General features: G+C 44.6%; 1 protein-coding gene across 1 annotated transcript in view; it reads right to left on the bottom strand.

Annotated features, from left to right (window-relative positions):
* Positions 1–21,723, bottom strand: part of camta1a (calmodulin binding transcription activator 1a) — a 274,965-nt gene that overhangs the window by 104,182 nt on the left and 149,060 nt on the right. The window contains exon 5 of the mRNA XM_027288958.1: positions 12,994–13,129. Coding sequence (XP_027144759.1) covers positions 12,994–13,129 — 136 coding nt within the window. The remainder of the gene's footprint in view (positions 1–12,993; positions 13,130–21,723) is intronic.

Below are 21,723 nucleotides of genomic sequence, written 5' to 3'. Positions count from 1 at the left end.
ATATGTTCTTCCTTTTTGCTCTCCAACAACATGTGGCGCATATTCCAGCTGTTTATTAAACAATGCCAGAGCTTCCTGGGAGCAGGTGATGCAGTCAATTACTCCACAATTACCTGGGTAATTATGCAAAGGAGGCGAGAGAAGAGCAGTAGCGGAGGGATGAAGAGGACCTTGGCAGAGGTGGATTGGCTGCGTTGGCATTGGTTGGGGGCCCAGAATGGCAAGCGATTGAGACTTTGAAGTGACAGTGCCAGAGAGAGTGCGGCTATAAAGGACGATGTGCCCCCTCACCTGCCAGAAACATACACTCACACACACACACACATAAACAAACACAGCTTCGAAACGCTCAGCTTCTGCCCCACTGCACCGACATCCTGATGCTTATGTGTATGTGGCTTTTTCAGAGTGCTCAAGCCTGCTGTTTTTGTTTTTGGACAATAACTATACAGTGTTTCTGTGTTTTTCACTCCGTGCTTTGCCTCTACTCCCGTGACAATTAGGTGTCTTATACCTGAGAGGCAACAAAGCAGAGAGGGGAAGAGACAGGAGAAGATAGGAGAACATTGTAGAGGGTAGTAAGGACAGAAGGAAGAAAACAATAGGAAAAGGGAGAAAAGGTGGAATAGGAGCAGACAAGAAACTCTGTGGGGAGTTGCAGCCAGTCCACAGTATGTAATAGTATATACAGAAGAGTATATATAATGCTGATTAAATAAGTCGAGCTGCTTGTTTCCTTGGCTGTGCCTCCCGCATCCTTTTTAGCGTATATTAAAAAACAGATATATATGGTAACACTCACATTCCCCTTCTCTCGATCCCCACTCACTACCACTAACAACCAGCGCTGTTCCGCAACCGTCCATGTGGACTGTTTTACACATTGACAACGAAACTCACGTCAGGCGAGCCTGACAAGCATGTCTTGGGGTAAATTGAACCACACAGTGGCTATTCTGAAACAAAAAAGTGTCAGATGGAAGAAGAGGGCTTGGCGTATTGCCTGCCATGGGAGCTTTATGCGCTCGGATTGAAAATATTTTCCCTGGCAGGGTGAATAGTAAATTGCTTAGTGTCAGCTCATCACTTAAGGAGGATTGTTGGTGGGTATAATACTTCCCAGCACATGGCTTCTCCAAATAGTCTCAAGCCAGCCAACCCCTCTTAACTCTCTCCAAGCGTCCTGACGTGATGCCGTGGCTGGAGTCCCGTCTGTGGACACTAAGCTTTCGGTTATGACTCCCCAAACTCGTCACTTTGGCTCACATTTGCCTCTGAGTTGCGAGATTAATTTATAAATCCCCTATCAAGAGAGAGGTTGGCTGACCAGCCAGAGCAAACATGACCACATTTAACTGAGGCTCAGTTGAAGGGAGAGCATGGCAGGAAATAACTGGTTTTTACAGCAGATGAGATGGTGAGCGTCCTGTGATCCTGAGAAAAAACAACCACCTGATGAATTGTTAAAAAAACAAAACACAAACACACTTGTCCTTGGCAGAGTTCTGTTCTTTTTGTTTTTGTCTGCGTGTCCACCTGTCTGTCTGTGTCTAGCAAAAAGGGTAGAATTAGTTGGTCACGTGACCATTCTGTGTTAGTGAAGATGGGCATGAGGGAATTACCTCACAGCTCCGTATCTCAAATCTGTGGGATTAAGCTCCATTAAACATGGAGCGCCGCTGAGCTTTATCTCGGGATTTCACTCTGAGACAGAGCGGAGCGCACGAGGAGGAGGAGGAGGAGGGAGTCGGGAGGGAGAAATAGCGATGAAACGTCCTTCACCTTTATCGACCAAATTATATAAAAAAAAAAGGAGGGATGAGAAAAATTGCTTGCCTGTTCCACAGTACAATGGTGGAGACCGCTGTGTGTAGCATGCTTAAACATCCAGACAGCTTCTCCAACACTGGCCACTAACTCCGTAGCTGCTCCTGGCACACACACACACACACACACACACACACACACCCACATATTCGGTAAAAACAGGCCTTTCCCCTAGGCACACTGGTCACTTAATGAGAAATGACCACTGCTGAGCCTTCGCACTCCCTGTGCGCTGGACAAAAACACACACACTTTTTTAACACTTACACACAAGCAACTAAATTTGCACAAGCGCAATTGAACAAGCTTCGTTGGCTTTGAGAGTAAAAAAAATGAATCGTTTGGTGCTTTTCCTTTCAACTGATGAAACCGCGCGCTGCGAAATTTGACTTTAATATTTTCAAACGCACTTTAAGAGTGTTTCATTAGATTAAGTGCAGGTCAAGGTGTTTGCTGGAGTGAAATATCTGTGCAAAAGATGACCATGAACATGACTTCATTTGAATAATCAATAAGTCATACTCACACATTAGCACATTGCCTGCATCTACCTATGTTTCTGTTTTCGCCAAGAACATTAACCTGAGCTCACGCTCAACGCATTAACTGTACAGCCTGTGAGAGAAGGAGAAGATGAAGAAGAAAAAAAAAAGAAAAGTGAGCATGCTGGGAGTCAGGGTGGTCCAGTGATGAACACCTCCTGTGTCCTCCCTTCATCCTCGTTCTCTCTCTCACTCTTCTCCCTCCTCTGGGCTGTTATTGATCTGATCTCCTCCTCTCTCAACTGGAGCCATGATTCATGTTGTTCCGACTGGCCCTCACTCACCACACACAGACACAGCTCAGTCATGCCCTCCCCTATCTATCTGTCCATCTGTCTCTGCCTGCTCTCCCTCTCTCGCTCTCTGCCCTCGGGCAAGTCAACCTGCTGTCCATATAGGGCCACCATGGCCTGGATTGCTCCTGTGTGTGATTATCATTATTGTTACTTACCATAATCAACATTGAAAGCTGACTTTCTTGATGTTCTCGCTTTACATATAATGCGTGACGAAAACCAGTGATGCGCCGTATACGGGAAAAACATTCGGCCGAATGCATAATTGCGGTTTTGAATCATATTTCATAAATTTGCATGAAGCTCTAAAGTACTGATTTGGTTAAAAGGCATTTGTTGTCTGACTACAGAAGCAAAGGACAATTGTTTGTGTGGTATTTTTTTTTTTTTACAATACAGAATATTTCCCTGTTTATTCAGGCTTCATCTCTCAAAGTGTTTCAGTCCATTCTGATGCACAATGTTCATTTTCTGAAGAAAAAAGAAAAAGGGAAAGCTAGAGACACAGAGAGAGAGAGAGGGAGAGGGAGAGAGAGACAGAGATGTGTATAGGCCTTGCAGCAGCAGGAGCACATAAAAGCCCAGCTTCAGCCAAGGCCCCTGCTCCAATGTGTAGAAATTAATTGAGTGAAAAAAATCTGCTGTTTAAGGTTGAAGTGGGTTATGGGAGGCAGTGTAACAATTGTTTTCTGTTTGCCAGAGGCTATATATCGTTCATTCCGGCTTTCTCTCTCCTCTCCGCTCAACGCTCGCCTCTCCCTCCTCTCCCCACCTTCCCTTCTCCCCTCACCATCCATCCACCTTCTAAGCCTCTCTTGCTCCCTCCTCTCCTTTTCATCAGTCTTTTATTTTCCACAGTCTACAGTCTTTTTGATTCATTTTTATCTCTCCCATTTTCATCTATTACACAGGAGATTTTTTTTTTTTTGTATCTTTAAACGTAATTTTCTAGCAATAACAGGCTCCATTTATGAAATGAGGTTTTACTATATCTGCTTATGTGTATGTTCAGTGTGGAAATTCACTCACATGTGTATGTGCCACACATGGATACAATAACAAGATTTCTTCCCCGTGAGATTCAGTCAGTGAAACTACACAAACGTACATAGATGCAATAATTTGCGTGTGGGTATGCATGCGTGTCAGTGCATCTGTCTACATACGCATGCATCATTATTTAGTGACAGTGACATTAACAGGGGACTAGTGTCGACACACAATGCAGAACAAGCTTAGCACCCCCTTGGGCTTAAACAAATGACTCATTCTCTCTCTACTTTTAAATGTGAATCCACAAAAGTCTGCTGCTGCCTTTCATTTTCAGCACTATCAACAAAAAAAGAAAAATACATAAAAAAAAAACGTCAAGGCGCTACAAAAAAACAAAACAACAAAACTCAAACAGAAGCAGTGTTGAAAACCAACAGAAGTTGAAGGGGGGAAAAAAGAGGAACAAAGATACAGAAGGACATCAATTCAGATTAATACAGTGAAAAGAACGAGGTTAACACTGATGTATCAGCCAAGAATGGAATAAGAGTGATGTGAAATGCAGGAAAATACAAGATGATACGAGAGAAAAAGAAGCAGAGGGCAAGAAGACACAAAGTTATGACGAACAAAACTTACAAGACGAGACCATTAACGAGGAGACTTTTATCTACATTAGTATTTCTTCTGTTGCCCAAAGCGGAAGGGTTAAAACCTGTTTCCTGTGTTAAACTCCTCTTTAGCACCCTTTCATGTAAAATATCCAACCTTTCAATATCACTCTGAGGAGAGCACAGTTGCACACCCTGTATAATTCTATACAAACACTTAACCATTCTCTTTGAACTTTGCAGCTCCACTCATTATACCTCCTTTGAAGAGTGAACGTCGGAGTAATGCTACATTTTGATTTTGCAGTTATTGAATGCAACACAGCAGCAAATTACATCTAAACCTCTGTGTTGCTGGTTAATAATACATAGGGCCGTGTGCAGTAGCCAGCAGAATAAATAGCCAAGCGAAAAGAAAAAAAAGATAAAGATAGCCGATGAGCGAGACGCTTGAGTATAACAAATTCATCTCGCTGCAAACGTCAATAGACAAATATTTTTGCAGATGAGGCAGAAAAGCTCGGGTGGAATTGTGGTGCCAGCTGTACTGCCTTTTTGAGTAAAGAGGAGATAATGTCACCGGATGATTCTTCTCAAAGCCCTTGCCCCTCTGTGTATAGTAGTATCCTAAACATCGGTGCTGCGCTCCCTATCTGAAGGATATTAAAAGAACCAAGTGTTCCAGAGCCAGCAGGGGAAAATATATTCTTGGTTCTGCCAAGGCCTTACAGCATCCAAAGAAAACTGCTGCTCTTGACATAGGGGTCTGCCTTCACTACAGGAATGGCCTCATATTAAGGGAGACCATTGGAGTAAGCAGCTTTTTCAAAGGGAAGAAGCAGATGGAGGTAAGAATGAGAGAAAGAAACGGAGAGGAGAGAGAGGAAAGGGAACAAGATAAAGACAGATGGGGAGAAGGGGAAACTCGCAGATTCAGTAAAAGGCATATCCTGAAGAGATATCCAAGGCATTTCAAGCAATCTATATAATGCATTTTACAGGTTTTTGGGAATAGAAAACCACTCTTTGATTCTGTTCAATACTCAGGCCTCAGCTGACCCTTTTGGTCTGGGCCTGCAGACAGAAATGCCGCAGAAATGTGTGAAGCAGCCAAAAGCTGCTTGTAGATCATTAAACAGAGATTTTGCAAAGAGCTTGCACCCTGACATAAGGGAGGTGAGAGTAAGACTGATGCTGAAACTACTTGCTTTCCTTTGAACTCCTACCTTTAAATTCAAGTGAATCAAACTCAATCCAGCAATGGTTTGAGGTCTAGACCAGAGTGGGCCTTTCAATACATAACACTGCGTGTTGTATCGCTTGGCTCTGTTTTCCGAGCAGTATGACTCTCTAAAGAGTATTTTGGCCTGGATCTGAGAAACGGTAGAAGGCAGAAGCCTTGGTGAAAGTTGCTCATTAACATAAAACCCAGGCCCTGTGTTGCCCAGAGATCTGTTTCGCTCACGAGACAAAACAAAAGGAGAATTCTCACACGAAGAACAAACCACAGAGTCATGCGAAGCCTGCTTACTGCCTGCAGCACTCTGTTTTCTTCATCCTTTCTACAAACCTCGTGCCCCTGCTTTCCATATCTGGTTTTGGTTCTGCTCTATTACTCCCATGCGGGGGTTACATGTATCAAACGCCGGCAACCCCACTTGATTTTGTGCACCAACAGTATTAATAAGGATAATGAGTGACATGCGAAGGATCCCTGTTTTTGTCCCAAAAGATGTTTTTGCCAAGTGTCCCCAAAGAATGAAAACAGTCATATGGCTTCAAGTCATCTTCACTCCCTCATTTTACTGTGCTCCATTAGTCTTCTGGATTGTTTTTACCAGAGGAGCAATGAAGAAGGTGTGTATAGCTGCTGGAAAGTTGTCCCTTTTTCAGTAGAACCCAGGAGGATGGTGGGGCGCTACAGTGGGGAGCCTCCAAAAAGTCAGTCTTTAAAAATGGAAGTTGAAGTCCTCAAGTTTTTCGCAACAAATTAAAATATTCTCAGGCCAGTTTCTTGAGGACATTTCTTCCATACCTAATAGGACGTAACAATAAAGAAGGGGGACTCCTGTGGCGGTGCCTCAGCATGACAACACTTCAACATGTGGCAACATGTGGTAAATTAAATTATGGAAGCTGTCGATAATGTACAGCTTTTTTGACAGGCCCCTTATACATTTGCTCCCCAAAGCAACCTTTCTAAAATTAGCCCCCTCAAATCCAGCTGCTGGATTGAAATTGTGATAGCGGGGTCAGCGTGAAAGGCAGATTGAGGGCTTAACTGCTGCTGAGTGATTCAGCAATTGTTAGAAGTAAGAGAGGAAAACTAATTATTGCGGTCTTAAAAGAAAACCACGGGTAAAGTGGACCCTCCCAGTGCTGGGGGTAAGGCGTTCATGTGGGAAAGGCTTTGGTTCAGTCACTAATAACAACATAACAACCCCCATTAAGCCATTATGCTGGGGTGAGGATCACTGCTTTAATCTACTGTGATGGATAAAGAAAAGAAAAAAAAATCACACAATAACTAAAATGGATATGTGGCTCCATAACCTTCCTACAGTGCATGGCAACAGCTGAATTTTCTAATAAATGGCTCATTATTATAATCTATTTTCTCTTCCCAAGGTTATTTAAACTTGCACTATCCATAGTAACGAAAGCATACGCTTCCTGTGCCTATGCAAAAACTCATTGACTATTACTTTACTGTATGTGAGAGCAGAAGGTTGGGAGTTATAACCATGGTAACCGCTCTATAAAATATCACACACAGATTGGTCTTAACTCCTCCACAATCAGGTAATTCAAAAAGGAAGAGCTAGCTGTGTGAGCTCCAAGGCAAGGTGAAAAATAGAGAATAACAAAGCAGGCTCAAAGAGAAGAGAGAAGACAATGGAAACAGAAATCGATTTACTGTCTTTACAGAGCAGGCAGCTGACTGTTGTTTAAAAGACAGCCTATAAGTTTGAATAAAAATGGAAAATACAAACTTTTTTTTTTTTTTTGTTGCTTTGGGCATTGCCTGTATCAGTAATCTGATCTTAATTTCACAGTTGACTTGTAGCCGGGGCAGGAGGGAAAGCATACACAGTGTCACCTCCTCTCAGAGACAGGGGTTTGTTTAGTGCCCTCTCACATCTGGCCTCACAATCTGGTGATATCAGCCACTGCATCTGTAAATCAGTGCTACCACTGCTACCGAAAAGACATACAGCCACCCAAGGCAACTCTATTTCACAGATATGCTGCTAGTTTGATTGTAACTTACCAACGCGACCCACCGAGATGGCAGGGAAATTGTGAAATGTTGTTTTCTACCACAATCTTTCTAACTACTAGACACAATTACAAGTATAAAGCCGGGGCCCCGAGAGAGTCATTTGAATTTAAGCGTAAATTGCTCGCTTGGATGGACAAAAAATGTTTGATTTGCTGCAAAAGGAAGGGCTAGACTACCAGTAACAAGATGAGTTTAATGTTGAAGGTCATGTGATATTGAAAGCCAATGCAGTGTAGCATCCAGTGCGCATCTACTAGCATCCACTCCATTACAACATTAGCAACTAATGTTTTGACATTTGTCTTCATTATTATCAATGAACAGAGGCGATTGAGCCACCAGCATGCTCCATTACCTTCCTTCATTGCACAGTTGCACAGTTGAAATCACACATTAGGGCGGATCCAACATGAAATGACAAGTTACGGGAGCTAAGGATGCACCAGCTGATTATTTAGGTAGCGGAGGGTGAGAGGGGTCGGGTTGAAGGGATGGTGGGGTGGAACCGAGGAAGGGAATGGGAGTTAGGGAATTGGTTGAGAACTGTATTGGCATTAAAGTCTGGGGAGCGTGGGGCTGCAGAGCAGCGCAGCACACCTTAAGAAGAGAAGCTCATTTCAATCGGTATAATTAGCCTGTGGTAATGAAATAAGTCAGAGGCACTGCCACCTTCACTTAAGACAAAATCGATCTGTGTTTGAGGGAGTTTATTAAAGCTTAGGAATAATGGGGAGAAAAGATAGAGGGAGAGGAGGAGTGGGGGGATATGGGGTTGGGGTGGGGGGGTTGAGCCGACATTAACAGCTAATCAGATAAGCAGGTAGGGGTAACATTGGGGTAGAAGCTTGACAAGAAGCAGAATGGAATCAGTTGGAGTTTGTCAAAGCAGATGTGTTTGAGGTATCTGCTATTTCACAGCGAGAAGCCAGGGGATGCTAGAGTTATGCACACTATGAGACCTACAGCCTGAATTAAGATGACATCACTGTGTGGGAGAATAAAGCCAATCAAAACCTGATGTAACCGAGGATCCTGTCTGATAGACAGCCACTGGACATCCTCGGACTGTGTTTTTAAGGATCCCCATGGAATTTTTTTGCCATGGCAAGGAGCTGGCGAGGAACTTGGAGCATTGTAAGAGCAGGGTGTGGTGAGATAATCACTGATGGACATCTCTCCTCAGGTGCCCCAAATGCATGCTGGTTGCTGGGGGTGCTGCTTGCTCATTTATCCAGCCGTCTGGCCAGCTCACCTGGAGTGATGGGGGAGACGTCAGGAAGGCAGGCTGCTATTTCACGGCCTGTTAAGCGCTAATGCCGCAACATGCCCCGCGCTCCAATTTTAGGGAACAGGGAGCATTACCGCCCAACTCAAGGTTCTGTCCGTCTGGACTGTGGACTTGGAGGGTAGTGGAAGGAGGAGAGAAAGGGCAGTAAAGAGTGAGAAAGGTGGGTGTAAAAGCAGGGCAATGGAAAATCTAGAGAAAGAATTAAAAGACTGGGAAATGAAAGACACGGGGAAAGAGGGTGGAAGCGAGAAAGACACATAAAGAGAGTAAAAGGTAGACACAGAGAGAGAGAGGGGAGGGAGAAAGAGAGTATAGCCTTGGTTTACACGGGCTGCTGAGCCAGCACTGCGGAGCAGACAGGACAGCAGCAGCACACGCTGACATCTACTCCTGCCACGCTAGGCTGCCTCTCGCAGGCCCCAGAAGGCCCCTCGCTCCCGGACTCAAAGCCTCTCCCTCGCCGGAGCCACTGAACATCACTAGCCTGAACCACCCACAACACTTGTCCTCTCTGTGCACTAAACCTGGCCCATGTAATAACCACAGAGCCTCTATTAAGCAGTGGATGGCTGGGGAATCAGAGCAGCTACAGCACAGCATGAGTGAAGTATCAGCTGTAAAACAAGCAGAGGTTATGCTCTAAGTTATGTCAACCCTGTGTTCTGCCTCGTGGAGGTACGATGATATAAATTATGGATTTAAAACAGATTCCTTTCTTCTTCTAAATGGAGTAGTAAACAGAAACAGATCGCTGTCATACTTTTCACTGTACACAAGGCAGAGGTCAAGTCATTTGTATGTGCTTACAGTAAACATGATGGATCCCCATGATAGGCTGGTTACAGCAGTGATGGATCACCTCTTTCTGTCAATCTTGAGAGGTGAGGTGTTTAAAGGACACGACTTCAAGGCTCAAACACACCACATAGGTTCTGCGGTGTAACTCACAGCACAGACAATGCATGCGCTGTATTTTTATATATATACGGTATGTGAAATAGCAGTTATAGTCCAATTTCTATAAGGTCCCATGTGGCTTTCTGGGCCTGAGTCAGTTTCTCTCTGTATTCTCTCTTTCCTAAGCTCAGCTTTACACCTTCAAATGGCCCCGCTGCTCACACAGCAATTAGCTCTGGTAAATTAGACTAGTTACAACATACAGGAGCTCACAGAGTAAAATCACAAGGATGGAGGGTTACACTTTGTTCCAAGTTAATGCAGACAGCTCAGCGAACAGTCATCAGTCTTTATGTGTGTGTGTGTGACTCATGATGAGCTCACTTTAGTCTAGTGTTGTTGCAAAATGTACACTGAACACTATATGTTTATGTCGATGACTGCATCTCAGCCCCTGACTGCTTATTGCCACTGATGGACATAAAACACTGTAATAGTCACCAGTGCTTAGTCAATGTTCATGTCAAGAGTCGACTGGGTGTAAAGAAAAGCTCCTTCTTCAAACACCCAAGGGTTAGATAATAAAGAAAGCAGCCACATTTCTATTCCCAGCATGTGTTGCTTCTGTTTCTGACATGCACGTCTTTTGATGCCCCTAGCACACATTGGATACGCTGTGGTAAGTCAGCAGGACCACACAAGCATATACAGCACAATACGTAGCATATAAAGTGAATCCGGAGTGCTGGCCCGGATTCGATGCGATTCCTCACCTCAAGAGCCAATCTTTTCAGTTATGGCTTGCCAGGAAATGCCTTTTTTTTTTAATATTATTTTTATAAAGCTGGGACTGTTGGTCACAGAGGTCTGGGTATTTTTAGACCATAACAGTATGTGACAGCTACAAGACCACAGAACAACGCTCTCTATCGCCCGGACACGAGTAGCAAACATACAGTAGCTGTGATGTGCCAGTTGAGAGAGTGGCTCGAAAGAAAAGCGCCTTCTTTTCTGGAGCATTGACCAGCATTGATGCTGGAAAATAGGACAGTGGCATAAAGTACAGTATGCTGTTGGGGGGGCCGTGCTTCAGTGTGTGTGTGTGTGTGTTGAAGTGTGGCCTGAAGTGGGATATAGCAGACAGGAGAAGGAAGGTAGATGTGCGGACATTTTTCAACTGACATCTGTCGCCGCTTTCTAGTAAACGTTCTGCTTTGTACATATGTTTATTTATATTGTTTATGCATGCTTTAGGACTGGTTTAAGGGAACAGCTGGCTCTCATAATTACTGTACAAGCCGTGTTTATGAGAAGATCCAGCTAATACTCCTACTATATCATACCCCGATGTCCCTGCCTTCTTCTTGGAGGGACACTTTGAGGACGGAGCTAGAAGGTCAGTTGTGATGCCATTTTTCTTTATAACTGGAGGCAAAAAAAATAAATAAAAAATTCCACAAATGGGCAATGGGGGTGGAACCTGGGTAGAGCTAAAGCTGGCCAACAAAGCTCAGACAGTCATTAATGGTAAAGCTTAATTGTCATTAATAGCAAAGTGACCCCAAAACAAGGTATAATTAGTAGCTATGACCCTACCTGTTATATCAGTTTGGGGTTTTCCTGTTAACTAAGGCTGGACCTGCAACTTAGTGTGCTTTTGTACTGCTGGTAACAACAACAACTTGGATCGAATGGACTCAATGTGTTTGCCGGTGAAAAAAGGATTTGAGTAAGAAATGCTAGTCTGGCTCTTTTTGCAAATAACCCCCCAAAAACAAACAAACAAAAAATAAAAATACAGACCACAAAGGGCAGACTCAGTTCTCAATCCCTGTCCTGTACAGATGTATATGTATTCTGTGGGGATTGGCGGGATTGGCAAAGATCAGGCCTACACACTAAACACACTACTACACATAATCTCTATTCATGTTAATATAACTGTATCAATGCAAGCTGACTGACTAAACCTTCTTTAAAGCCAAGGACTGTCAGAAACTGGAAAAAAAAATATGTAACAGTCCAAAAGGATGGATGTGCGTAGTCCCAACAGGTTATCAGACCACTGCAGGACCAGAGATGACACTGAGCTGGCTATAGGCGAAGGAAGAGGGCCATTTTCTTAGAGTGACAAATATCTGGAGGAGTACAAACAGAGAGCGGAGCCCCTGTTGGGAGAAAGCCTGAGCTTTGTCTTTGTCACCTTGTGTGACACAGACTCACAGCACCACTCCCTGAGGTGTGTGGTTATGTGTGCATGTATTTGCACGTGCGCTAAGGGTGTCACAATACCATAGTTTTAAATTTCAATGCGATACTAGTGTGATATTCATCTTTTGATACCACTGCAAAGATTGTATTGATATATTGAGGACTGGCTGCAGTGTTTCCCAGTAGGTTACTTCTCATGCCGCTGTTTTAATTCTGCTTAATTCTCCACCTTATTTAGTGTTTACTCATAAACTACTTTAATCTGCCCACCTTGCTTTTTCTTCACTTTACCTCCCACACACACGGACACACCTACATCTCTGTCTTTTACTGCACACACATCAGCTCGTCCCACCCAGCCTCTTTCTCCCTGTTGACAACACTAGTGTGTGTATATGTGCGTACGCATTAATTGGAGACCAAAAATCTTTCCACCCTCACATCTCTCTAACTCCCGTGGTTGTGGCACCTGTGTTTGTGGCTAAACAATAGTGCTGAATCCAAACTTCAGCACTATTGAAAGCAAAGGAAGTGAAGGAGTAGTATGGGTCTGAGTCTCATATTAATCAACCAAAAGCCCCAACACTGCATTGCTACCACCTGAGCAAGATTGAGCCTGGGTGAGCCAAGGACAGATAGAACTGGGCCTTTTATGGCGGCGGCTGGTATGGGGAGTGACTTGGAGTGAGGTGAGGGAACGCTAGCTCCACAGTACTGCTTTGAGCCAGCAAGATTAATGTAGGCTCTCTGGAGCAAAGGCAACATCCAGAGCCTTAATAAGGTACAAACAATCGGTTCCACTCCACTGGCTTCCCAGGGAAAACTATTGTTGTGCCACATTGTTTCTTGGTAAGGCTCCTTGGAGACACAGGCCGACTGCAGCATGTGACTGTCTCCATTACAGCCAAGGGAGAGCTCACTGTAGACCTGTGTTTGTCTGTGTCAGGGTGAAGGTTGGCTCTCGGATCGCTCCACACCCACCCCCACCCCACCTTTCCCCCCTCATTCACTCCCTTTAAATCCATACTCTTGTAAGCGCACTCACCTCAACTCCCTGTACTTTCAACTTCATGTGATCCTCCCGTGTGGTCTTCCCGTCTTTCCTCTTCTTCCAACAGTAGCCATCCTTTCTGTACTTCACCTTCTTCCTATTGTACAATATCATCGACCCATTCTGCGGCCTGGATCCATGGAGACGGGACAGAGAGAGAGAGAGAGAGAGAGAGAGGGAGGGAGAGCAAAAGAGAGACAGATGAAATGAGATGAGAAGAATTTTTAGGCAAAGCTACAGCACAGCTCGGGGACTCATTTTAAGAGATGTACAAAGAGGCCCGACACGAGTCCGCGCCAGGCAAAAAAAAAAAAATGCACCAGTGACTTAGATGACAAGACTTCTTTATGGTGTTTTTCAGCATTGGTATGCATAGTTTGACAATGAACAAAGCACCCTTCAGCATACATTTCTCCCAATGAGAAGTGTGTGTGCAGTGAGCAGCTGAAGTGACACTCTGCACGGAGTAAATTACACGAAGGCCAGTGTGTGTGAGGGAATCAGCATGGTGGTGGGGGGTGGGTTCCTTCCTTATCTCTCATTCATCCAACTTAAATGAGTTGTGGTGTTGGAAGTCCCGAGGGGCAAGAGAAGATCCTCCCTTACACTCCATTCATAATTCATTCTCCCTCCACCAGACCACAGCCTGTAGGCTCATAATGATATAATGTAACTATTTGATGATAATCTGCCTCTCCACTTCGATTTGTAATAGAGGCATTTGGCGCTCAGTGTTAAACATTAACAGAAAGTGTAGCATAAAACATTTATGACTTGCTCAACAATTAGTGAGCCGGTTGAACATGGTCTTGTGTGTCTGTTTCTGCATATTATGGTGGCGTTGTGTCATCTGTATAAATCCATATACATGTCACACGGCGCATCGGTTTCCCACACACTTTTGCACTCCTCCAACACACGCATACACACAGCTGCTATGATTTGGAGCTCTCCCAAATGAGAACAGGTTTGCCTGAGTGTTTGGTGCCTCACGGTGAATGAGTGGGAAAGCCGCCTGCCCAACCTGCTGAGGAGGCAGTGTAACTGTTGAGGGGGGCTTAACCATCCAGTCAGCTGGTGAGCCTTGTTAGCCTCGTGCTCACCGCTCACATCCATAGACACGCACACACACACAACACACACACACACACACACATAAACATATAAAACTAGAAAAGAAAAATAACGAGAAAAACCAGCATCAAAGCAGAGAAGAAAAGCTGGGTTGATTTGTGTCTTCTGCAACAATATCCAAAAATTAAGAACCCAATAGTTGTTTTTTTGCATTGTTTTGTTGCTTATTGTAATTTTTTTTTTTTTTTTTTACAAGGTTTATTTATAACACTGCATGCATCATTTTGCAGGGCTGCCTTTGGGGGCCAGGGAGCGTGTTTATCTTGGTATCACTCATCAATCATTTTCCCGGCCGGATCTCAGGGGCCAGTGGTGAGGGTGGAGAAGGGGGAGGTGGGGGTCCCTGCAGTCCCCCCTCTGTGGCCCCTGACAGCACCTTCTAATGAGAGACGCCACTCACACACTGACGTGCACACTCCTTGCTGATCTCCCTTCTTCCCTTTCCTCCTCCCTTCCTCTCACCACAGCCCTCTATTCTTGCCGTCAGTCAACTCAAGCTGTGCACCGGGGAACGTCTTTGTCTCCACCCTCGCTCCAACTCCTCTTCTGCTTTTTCTCTCTCCCTCTTGTTTCATCTGTCTCAGGATCCCTCACCTCAACTCTCCCACACCTCCCTCTCTCCTGCTGTCTTCTCCTCACTCACTGCCCTCTCTTGTTTAATACTCAGCACACTTTGCAAGAAAACAACTATTAAACAGACATTTTTATTGGTCAGTTTGAAAAGTGGAACTGCTCAATAGCTGTATGGGATATACAAGAAGTATAAATTGTGCTCTGGTTTACGGCATCTGTAATGTCTGCCATCGTTGAGGCGTGATCATAAATGGCACTCATGAACTAAGATCTTGCAGATTGCTGCAATCTCAACATATACGTCTACAGATTTGCATCCCAGATGTCACTTGAAGGACACTCACTGGACATGCTTACATCAGCACTTGGTATCAATCAAACGTTGGAATGGCCCTCTCTAATGTTGTGATCCTATTATTTGTTTCAATATCATTCTGGGTTTTGTCCTTCAAAAGATACAAGGAGTGTGTGTGCTTCTTAAAATGTAGCTCTGCTTGAGACAAAAAGATGGGCGCGGATGAGATAAGGCAGAAAATCAAATGACACAGGGCTATCTGATCTCCTCCAGAGCACTGGAAATTGGGGTGAGGCTTCGGTGTCAGAGGCTCCGCGCCGTATTTATCGGCTCTGCGCAAAAACTTATTCGCTCAGCTATTTTTGAGGGACTGTTAGGTAGATGCTATTTTCAATTCAAGGCACTTTGGACCCAGAGGAGAGAGCCTCGGCACCCACTCTGGAGTAGGTCTGAGGCAGAGGCCAGTCTGAAAATGCATGCTTTGGCAACATAATGTGTCTCCTCTTTCTCTCACTGTCTCTTTCTCGGTCTCTCTCTCCCTCCCACTCGTATGCTAACACTGTATACTTAGGCGCTTCAATTAATCTTATCAGAATTATACATATTTATACATGAGGGGAAAAAACTAACTGCTCTGTTATCAAAGAAGCGTGACAGGAGGCCCTCTGTCTCAGATGCCTAAATGTGGCAGATTAATATGGAAATACGGGCCTCTGACAAAGTGCACACAAGCTCCACAGCCGCCTCTCTCTTCCTTGGAGTTTGCAGCGATAATAAGCTTTACCCTCAGGGTGGTGTTAGGCCTTGTCCAGTCCTTTAGGAATCATTCATTTACCCAGGTAATGGCATTCACTCAATCAGATTTGTTCATTTGAAAAAGTCAGGGGAGGGGAAGGGAAGGGAGGAGGAGGGGGGCTGAGTTTATGAGGTTGGTGACGTGTTCAGCATGGGTAACAAAGGCAAAGCAGGGGGAGCCCTGGCCCGTAGACAGCCAAAAACACCCTCACAGGCTCAGCTCTAAAGGGCCTATAGGCGCTTGCAGAGAAAGGAGGAATAAGCTAAAACAGACAGACGGAAAGAGACAAATCTGCGTGAGTGTGAGAGATTCTCCTGTTTCAACAGGGATCAGTGAGGAGAATCCACAGCTCTGGGTGAATCATCCTGAAATCCTAAAAATGTAAAAACGTCATAGTGATGGAACTTCTGGAAATCTTCTCGCTCGAATAAATGTATTCATGCAGAACACAAACAGGCTTATTGTGTAAGCGCAAGCACGTTTCTGGCAACTATAAGCTATTCATAGAAAAACACATTAAAAAAAAATTACAGTATGTCTCCTCAACATATTACTTACAATACACGGAATAAGCCATTACCTTATTACCAGACGCAAAACTACTCAACCATATCAAGTGTGCTCAAGTGTAAGACAAGCATACGGCAATTTAATTATTGGTATTCCAGCTTATAATAGTACGAATTTTGTGCTGCTGGCTGGATGTATTCTTGTCAAAAGGGTTACAGAGAATGAAATATTTCGGTCCTGGTGAACCGGTGTAGCAGTAATAGCTGTGCTCTAGCCTCCCTTCCCCCTCCTCACTCTACTCTATTCCCCATGATGCCCTGGGTTTGATTAATACCATACATGCTGTTTTTTCTCCCCAGCAAGCTCAACTGGCAGTACAGCCAGGAGGAGAGTAGAGTAGAGTAAAGTAGAGGAGAGAGGAGGAGAGGAGAGGAGACGAGAGAGGAGAGAGGAGAGGAGAGGAGAGGAGAGGAGAGGAGAGGAGAGGAGAGAGGAGAAGAGAGGAGCTAGGCTGGAGAGGCTTTGAAGATCGCAGGGTGAGCTGGTTTGGGCCTGAAGTGGCTCAGGAGGGAGGCGACACCTGCTGTTCTCAATTACCCATCAGAGCCTTCAGCCATCACAGCCTTTACCCTACTGTGTCAACAACCACACTCACACCTACTACTCATCCAAACACATCTACACACACACACACACACACACACCAACCCTATTAAATAAAAATATGAGGCACAAATATGCCCCTGAGCACTCACACGTGCACACACCAAGTTTCTGGTAACCCTGTTGCTCCATCTAGGGATAACATTAATAGCAAGAAGAGTGACAGAACATCAATAACACACTGATGCTGGTCATTACTGCTTCTGTCAATCACAGGTAAAACATAGGTCACATGTTAAAGCACACATGAGTGCATACACACACACAAACACACACATCTGGAGCTGTCGACACTGAGCGGAGGTGTTTCCACGTGAAATGTAATTATACATCAAGCAACAGCGCTCTGTTAGACGGCACATCATCTTTGAGCTGGTGTGAGCAGAAAGGTGCTGGCGCGCCGCGTTGGGAGCTCCTATCTGGACGCATCACGTGCGATTGATGACTCGTAGATAAGCTGCTCCCTTCAGCCCTGCCAAAGAATGCATCAGGAAGTGGGGCGTTCGCTAAAACTACTTTAAATGTAAATCTGCCACGGCCTCAGGATTGAGATTCATTGTCTGCTGCTGCTCTGAACCCTTCCAACTCTCCCGCTAGTGTTCGTATGTCGAGACGCCGCAGGTCGCGTACCTCTTTGACTGCCAATGAGGCCTCAGCGCCTGGTCACTGTCATGCCCACAGTTCTTACTACTCAAGTCCTGAGTGGCCTCAGCCCTCAACCATGAATGCTTAATTATATATGGTAATCAAGGGAGTAAGGGGGCATTGTGGTGGGTCAGTCGGCTGGAACAAGTTACGCGACATCTTTTAAATCATATCGCGTCGTCCCATCCTCTGCGTAACATGTTAATGTTCTAGTCTGGTTAATGGTCACAGCCATCTTTTAATTAAGTATTGCAGATGACGAAGGAAAGAAAACAGTCAAGGCGACTGAATCATAAAGTTTTTCAAATATGATATCACATATCTCCAAGGCTGTACAGATGGAGCACGATGTTTGTTTACCCAATGTGTTCAACTAAACACAACAGTAATGATGTGAGGGTGGCTGGGCCCCTGGAGTTGTAATTCAGAATAGGGAGACAGATCGTGTGCCTCCCTTCTTTCTCTCTATCTATACTGCCGGTGACTGCCACAGAGCTCAGGCCCCGGCCCACTGCCCTCCAGCACAAAACAGATGTTCCCCCTGCACTTATCTCAATGAAAAAATCACAGACAATTTACAAAGAATATAAATTACGGTTGTGGCTACACATCAATGTCTCTGTCCCTATAAGACCTTGTAAAGAGGATAAGGGTGAATTGGTGTGGGAGGGTGGGTGGATTGTTGGGAGACAACATAAGGCGGATGGAAGCAGTAGGGGAGGAGGGTGGTGTTTGCTCTTATCTGGTCCATAGCAGCCCGGCAGAATGAGAGAGAGGATGGTGACTGGCGGTGATGCTGCGCTGATAGCGCTAAGCCGGTTTCATGCACATTTCAGGGAGGCTGCCATCACTGCTCAGACTTAAAGCTCTCAGCTCCTGCCAGTGGATGAGGTTGGGACGTTATTTATAAATAGCCATGTCGTACACTGGTTACACCGCTCCATTCTCTGTGTCAACACACACACACACACACGTAGCACTAAGGGCTAATGTGCAGCTTTGATGTACAGCTTAGGTGACACAGAATTTGAATTTCAGTGCTTGTAAGGTTTCGGCTGTGAAGACATTTCCTTTTCACTTGAAATGCACACTGTCACTGTGTGTGTGTGTGTGTGTGTGTGCGTGTGTGAGAGACAGCATATAATATGTTTAACTGGGTTGAAATGTTGATGACTTTCAACTGCCTGCTCAAAAGGCATCCACATCATATTTGTGTTGAACGCTATTTCCAGCCTTTAGTCAGTGTGCATATGCTCACTTGGAAATAGCGACTACAGAGACGATGATTCATACCTCACATCCTCTTGCGCTAATCTTCACAAATCATCCGCGGTGTGTCTCAGTACGTTGTAAATAAAGGGTGCCATCAGAAAAAGAAGCCTCTCTATAGCCCAGCGGCTCCTGCTGACAACTACATGCTGTGCGCGTTGTGCATGTGTAGACTTAAAGTCCTCTAGCACTGCCTTATTATGACAATTTGTAAAGAGGATGCTTTTGTACTTTCAATAATGCATGGGCAGCAGGGAATTGCATACCGCCCTATTTTATGTCATGGGGTAGAGTTGCTGTTTTAGCAGCTTACGTTCTCCCATAGTAAGGAAATACTAATGCAATTAAATCTAAGTCGAAACGACACTGCAGCAAGAAAAGGTCAGGTTTTCGTTATTAGTAACAACAAGCTTGCTTTCTATTTAAAAGAGAAGAAGCAGGAGAATTCAGCCACTAAGTTAATGATGTGGTCATGTACTTTGAAGAGCCCATTTCAGATCTTTATTTCTCCTTACTGATTTACTATTAATGTCAACTACAAGTGACAGTATTGAAGATAAAAGTGTAAAAGCAAGTGTGAGACTAAGAAGCAAGGATGTGTCAGGAGAAGAGAAGTAAAAAGATGGATGGAAGTTTCAAATCTGGATTATGAAGCTGGACTAAAAACTGTAAAACCTTGAGTTTGTCTCTACTGACAAAGGCTTTTATGAATGTGAAAACGAGTACTCTTCTTTATCAGTACTGTACAAAACACCCACTACATGTTTTGCAAAGATATTACACTCAAATTGTTTAAAAAGGGGGCACCATCCTTGATAATGTGGGGATAACAAGAGAACCTTGAAGTCCACCTGAGGTGAGGGCACTTGTCTGTATCTCCAGAGACCAGGACAGAGACAGGATGGGGCAAGGACAGACTCCCCTCCCCATCATACCTCATGCCAGACCGAGCTTATGGATCACCTGGACATGGCCCTCCTTGTCTCTCCTTCAGAGCAACCACAGTGCCACTGACCTTCCCCTATTGATCCCCCAGTGACTGAGTGCTAAGGCCAGCTATTGAACCACTTATGATTAATTCACAAATCCTGCCTTGTCCACAAAAAAGGTAAAAGAACAAAGCACAAGCAGTAGGAACAAGTGAAAAAAGAGACGGATAAAGAGCCAATGAGGTCAAAAAAACCTCCACTTTTTAAAGTGAGACAGAACTACAGAGTTAGAAGTGCTGCTTTACAAGCTGACCAAGCTATAAAGCACATCTCAGAGTCCCTTCTGTCACAAAAAAAAACATCAGCACAGTGATGGAGAGGACTGGGGTCAGGTTGGAAAGAGGGAGAGAGAAAAAGAGGAGTGGGAAAAGGAAGAGAGACAGACAGGGAAACAGATAGATGGAAAAAGAAGAATCTATTCTTTCTCTCCCTTCTCCTATTCCTTGGTCCTATTTTAGTCATGAGGATAGACCAGTGAGGGCAAGAGTTTGAAATTGAGCTGTAACTCTATCTGTGTGCTGGAGCGAATCAGAAAGTCTATCCCACCTTTCACCTGGGAATCACAGCTCTCTCTGTGCCCTGTCTGGTCACCATACCAACCACAGCCAGGCATCATGGGATTAATTGGAGCCCAGGGCTCAGCGGCAGCTCAGACACAGATAGAGAGTGAGGGGGGGGGAGAAGGACGGACATCAGCCATGGTCAAGTGATGGTGGCCATGCAGATCAAATCGAATTTCGGGCACTGCAGAGCTGATAGGGTCTTAAGGTAGCGCTAAACATATTGGAGCCCGAGCCATCTCTGCGGTAATTCTTGGATTGGATTCCAGGATGAAGTTCACAGTCTAGCGTTCGTTTTTTCTCCTCTGATCCCTGCGTGTGGTGTGGGGATTTCACACAAACACTGTCACACTGTGATTCGCCTCCATAAACACAACCCTGAGCCAGAATGTTGACTGCGCAGAGCGTCAACAGAGGGGAGCCCGCTGCGTCGTGTATGGTCTCGATATGAGATAAAAGGCAAAGTGACAAGTGTAGATGAGTAAATACAAAGTCATGTTTCCCATCAAATTCATACGCTGATGTCGGATATTGAGCATTGCCGCCAAGAAATAAACAAAGTTCTTTATCAAACAAGATAAAGATAAAAAAAAGTGTCAGCACAAAAGGCTGGGCATCGGTGTACTGTGTGACATTTTCTTTTCCACAGCAGCTAAATCAAATGATAATACTTCTGTTTAGTTATTGGCAATTAAAAGTAATGTTCGCTGAAAATATTTTCATAAATGCAGCGGACGCTCGCTCTGCAATCAGTTAATTTATTGAGCATCAAACTGAGCTCTGACCGAGCCCTTTGCACTGCCACAACAGAGCAGTGTGTGGGACAATCAGCGTGATCCAGCTTTCGACAAAAACAGATTAAAAGCCGCTCAGCTGGCCAAAAGATCAGACTGTGGTTGTGTTGGGAAGCTTTGAAAGCTGTGAATGTGTGCAACTGTGTCAGTGTGTGGAGCACGGCATAAATATATAAAAAAAGAGTATTTAGGTTTGGTGAATCTACTGTACCCCGGTTAAACAAAGCAAAGAGAAGAATAGACAAAGGAAAAAACATGATGGCTAGCCTGGTTTACTTGTTGACAATTAATAGGATACCATGCTGTTTCTGTAGACACTGTGGAGACAGTTAATATGCTGTGCACTGACCCCAAAACATTACTATAAACAGATCTGTTACAGATACTTTGGTGATGGATGGAGGGATGCCCATCCATGCATACATAGACAGTCCTCATGGAACTACATGATTATGATGAGGCTACTGAACGCTGCTTAACATGAGGCACAGCGGCT

The sequence above is a fragment of the Larimichthys crocea genome, chromosome XV, assembly GCF_000972845.2.
Source record: "Larimichthys crocea isolate SSNF chromosome XV, L_crocea_2.0, whole genome shotgun sequence".
NCBI classification, from domain to species: Eukaryota; Metazoa; Chordata; class Actinopteri; family Sciaenidae; genus Larimichthys; species Larimichthys crocea.
Note: the sequence above shows the minus strand (reverse complement) of the source record. Positions and strands in the feature narration are given on the sequence as shown.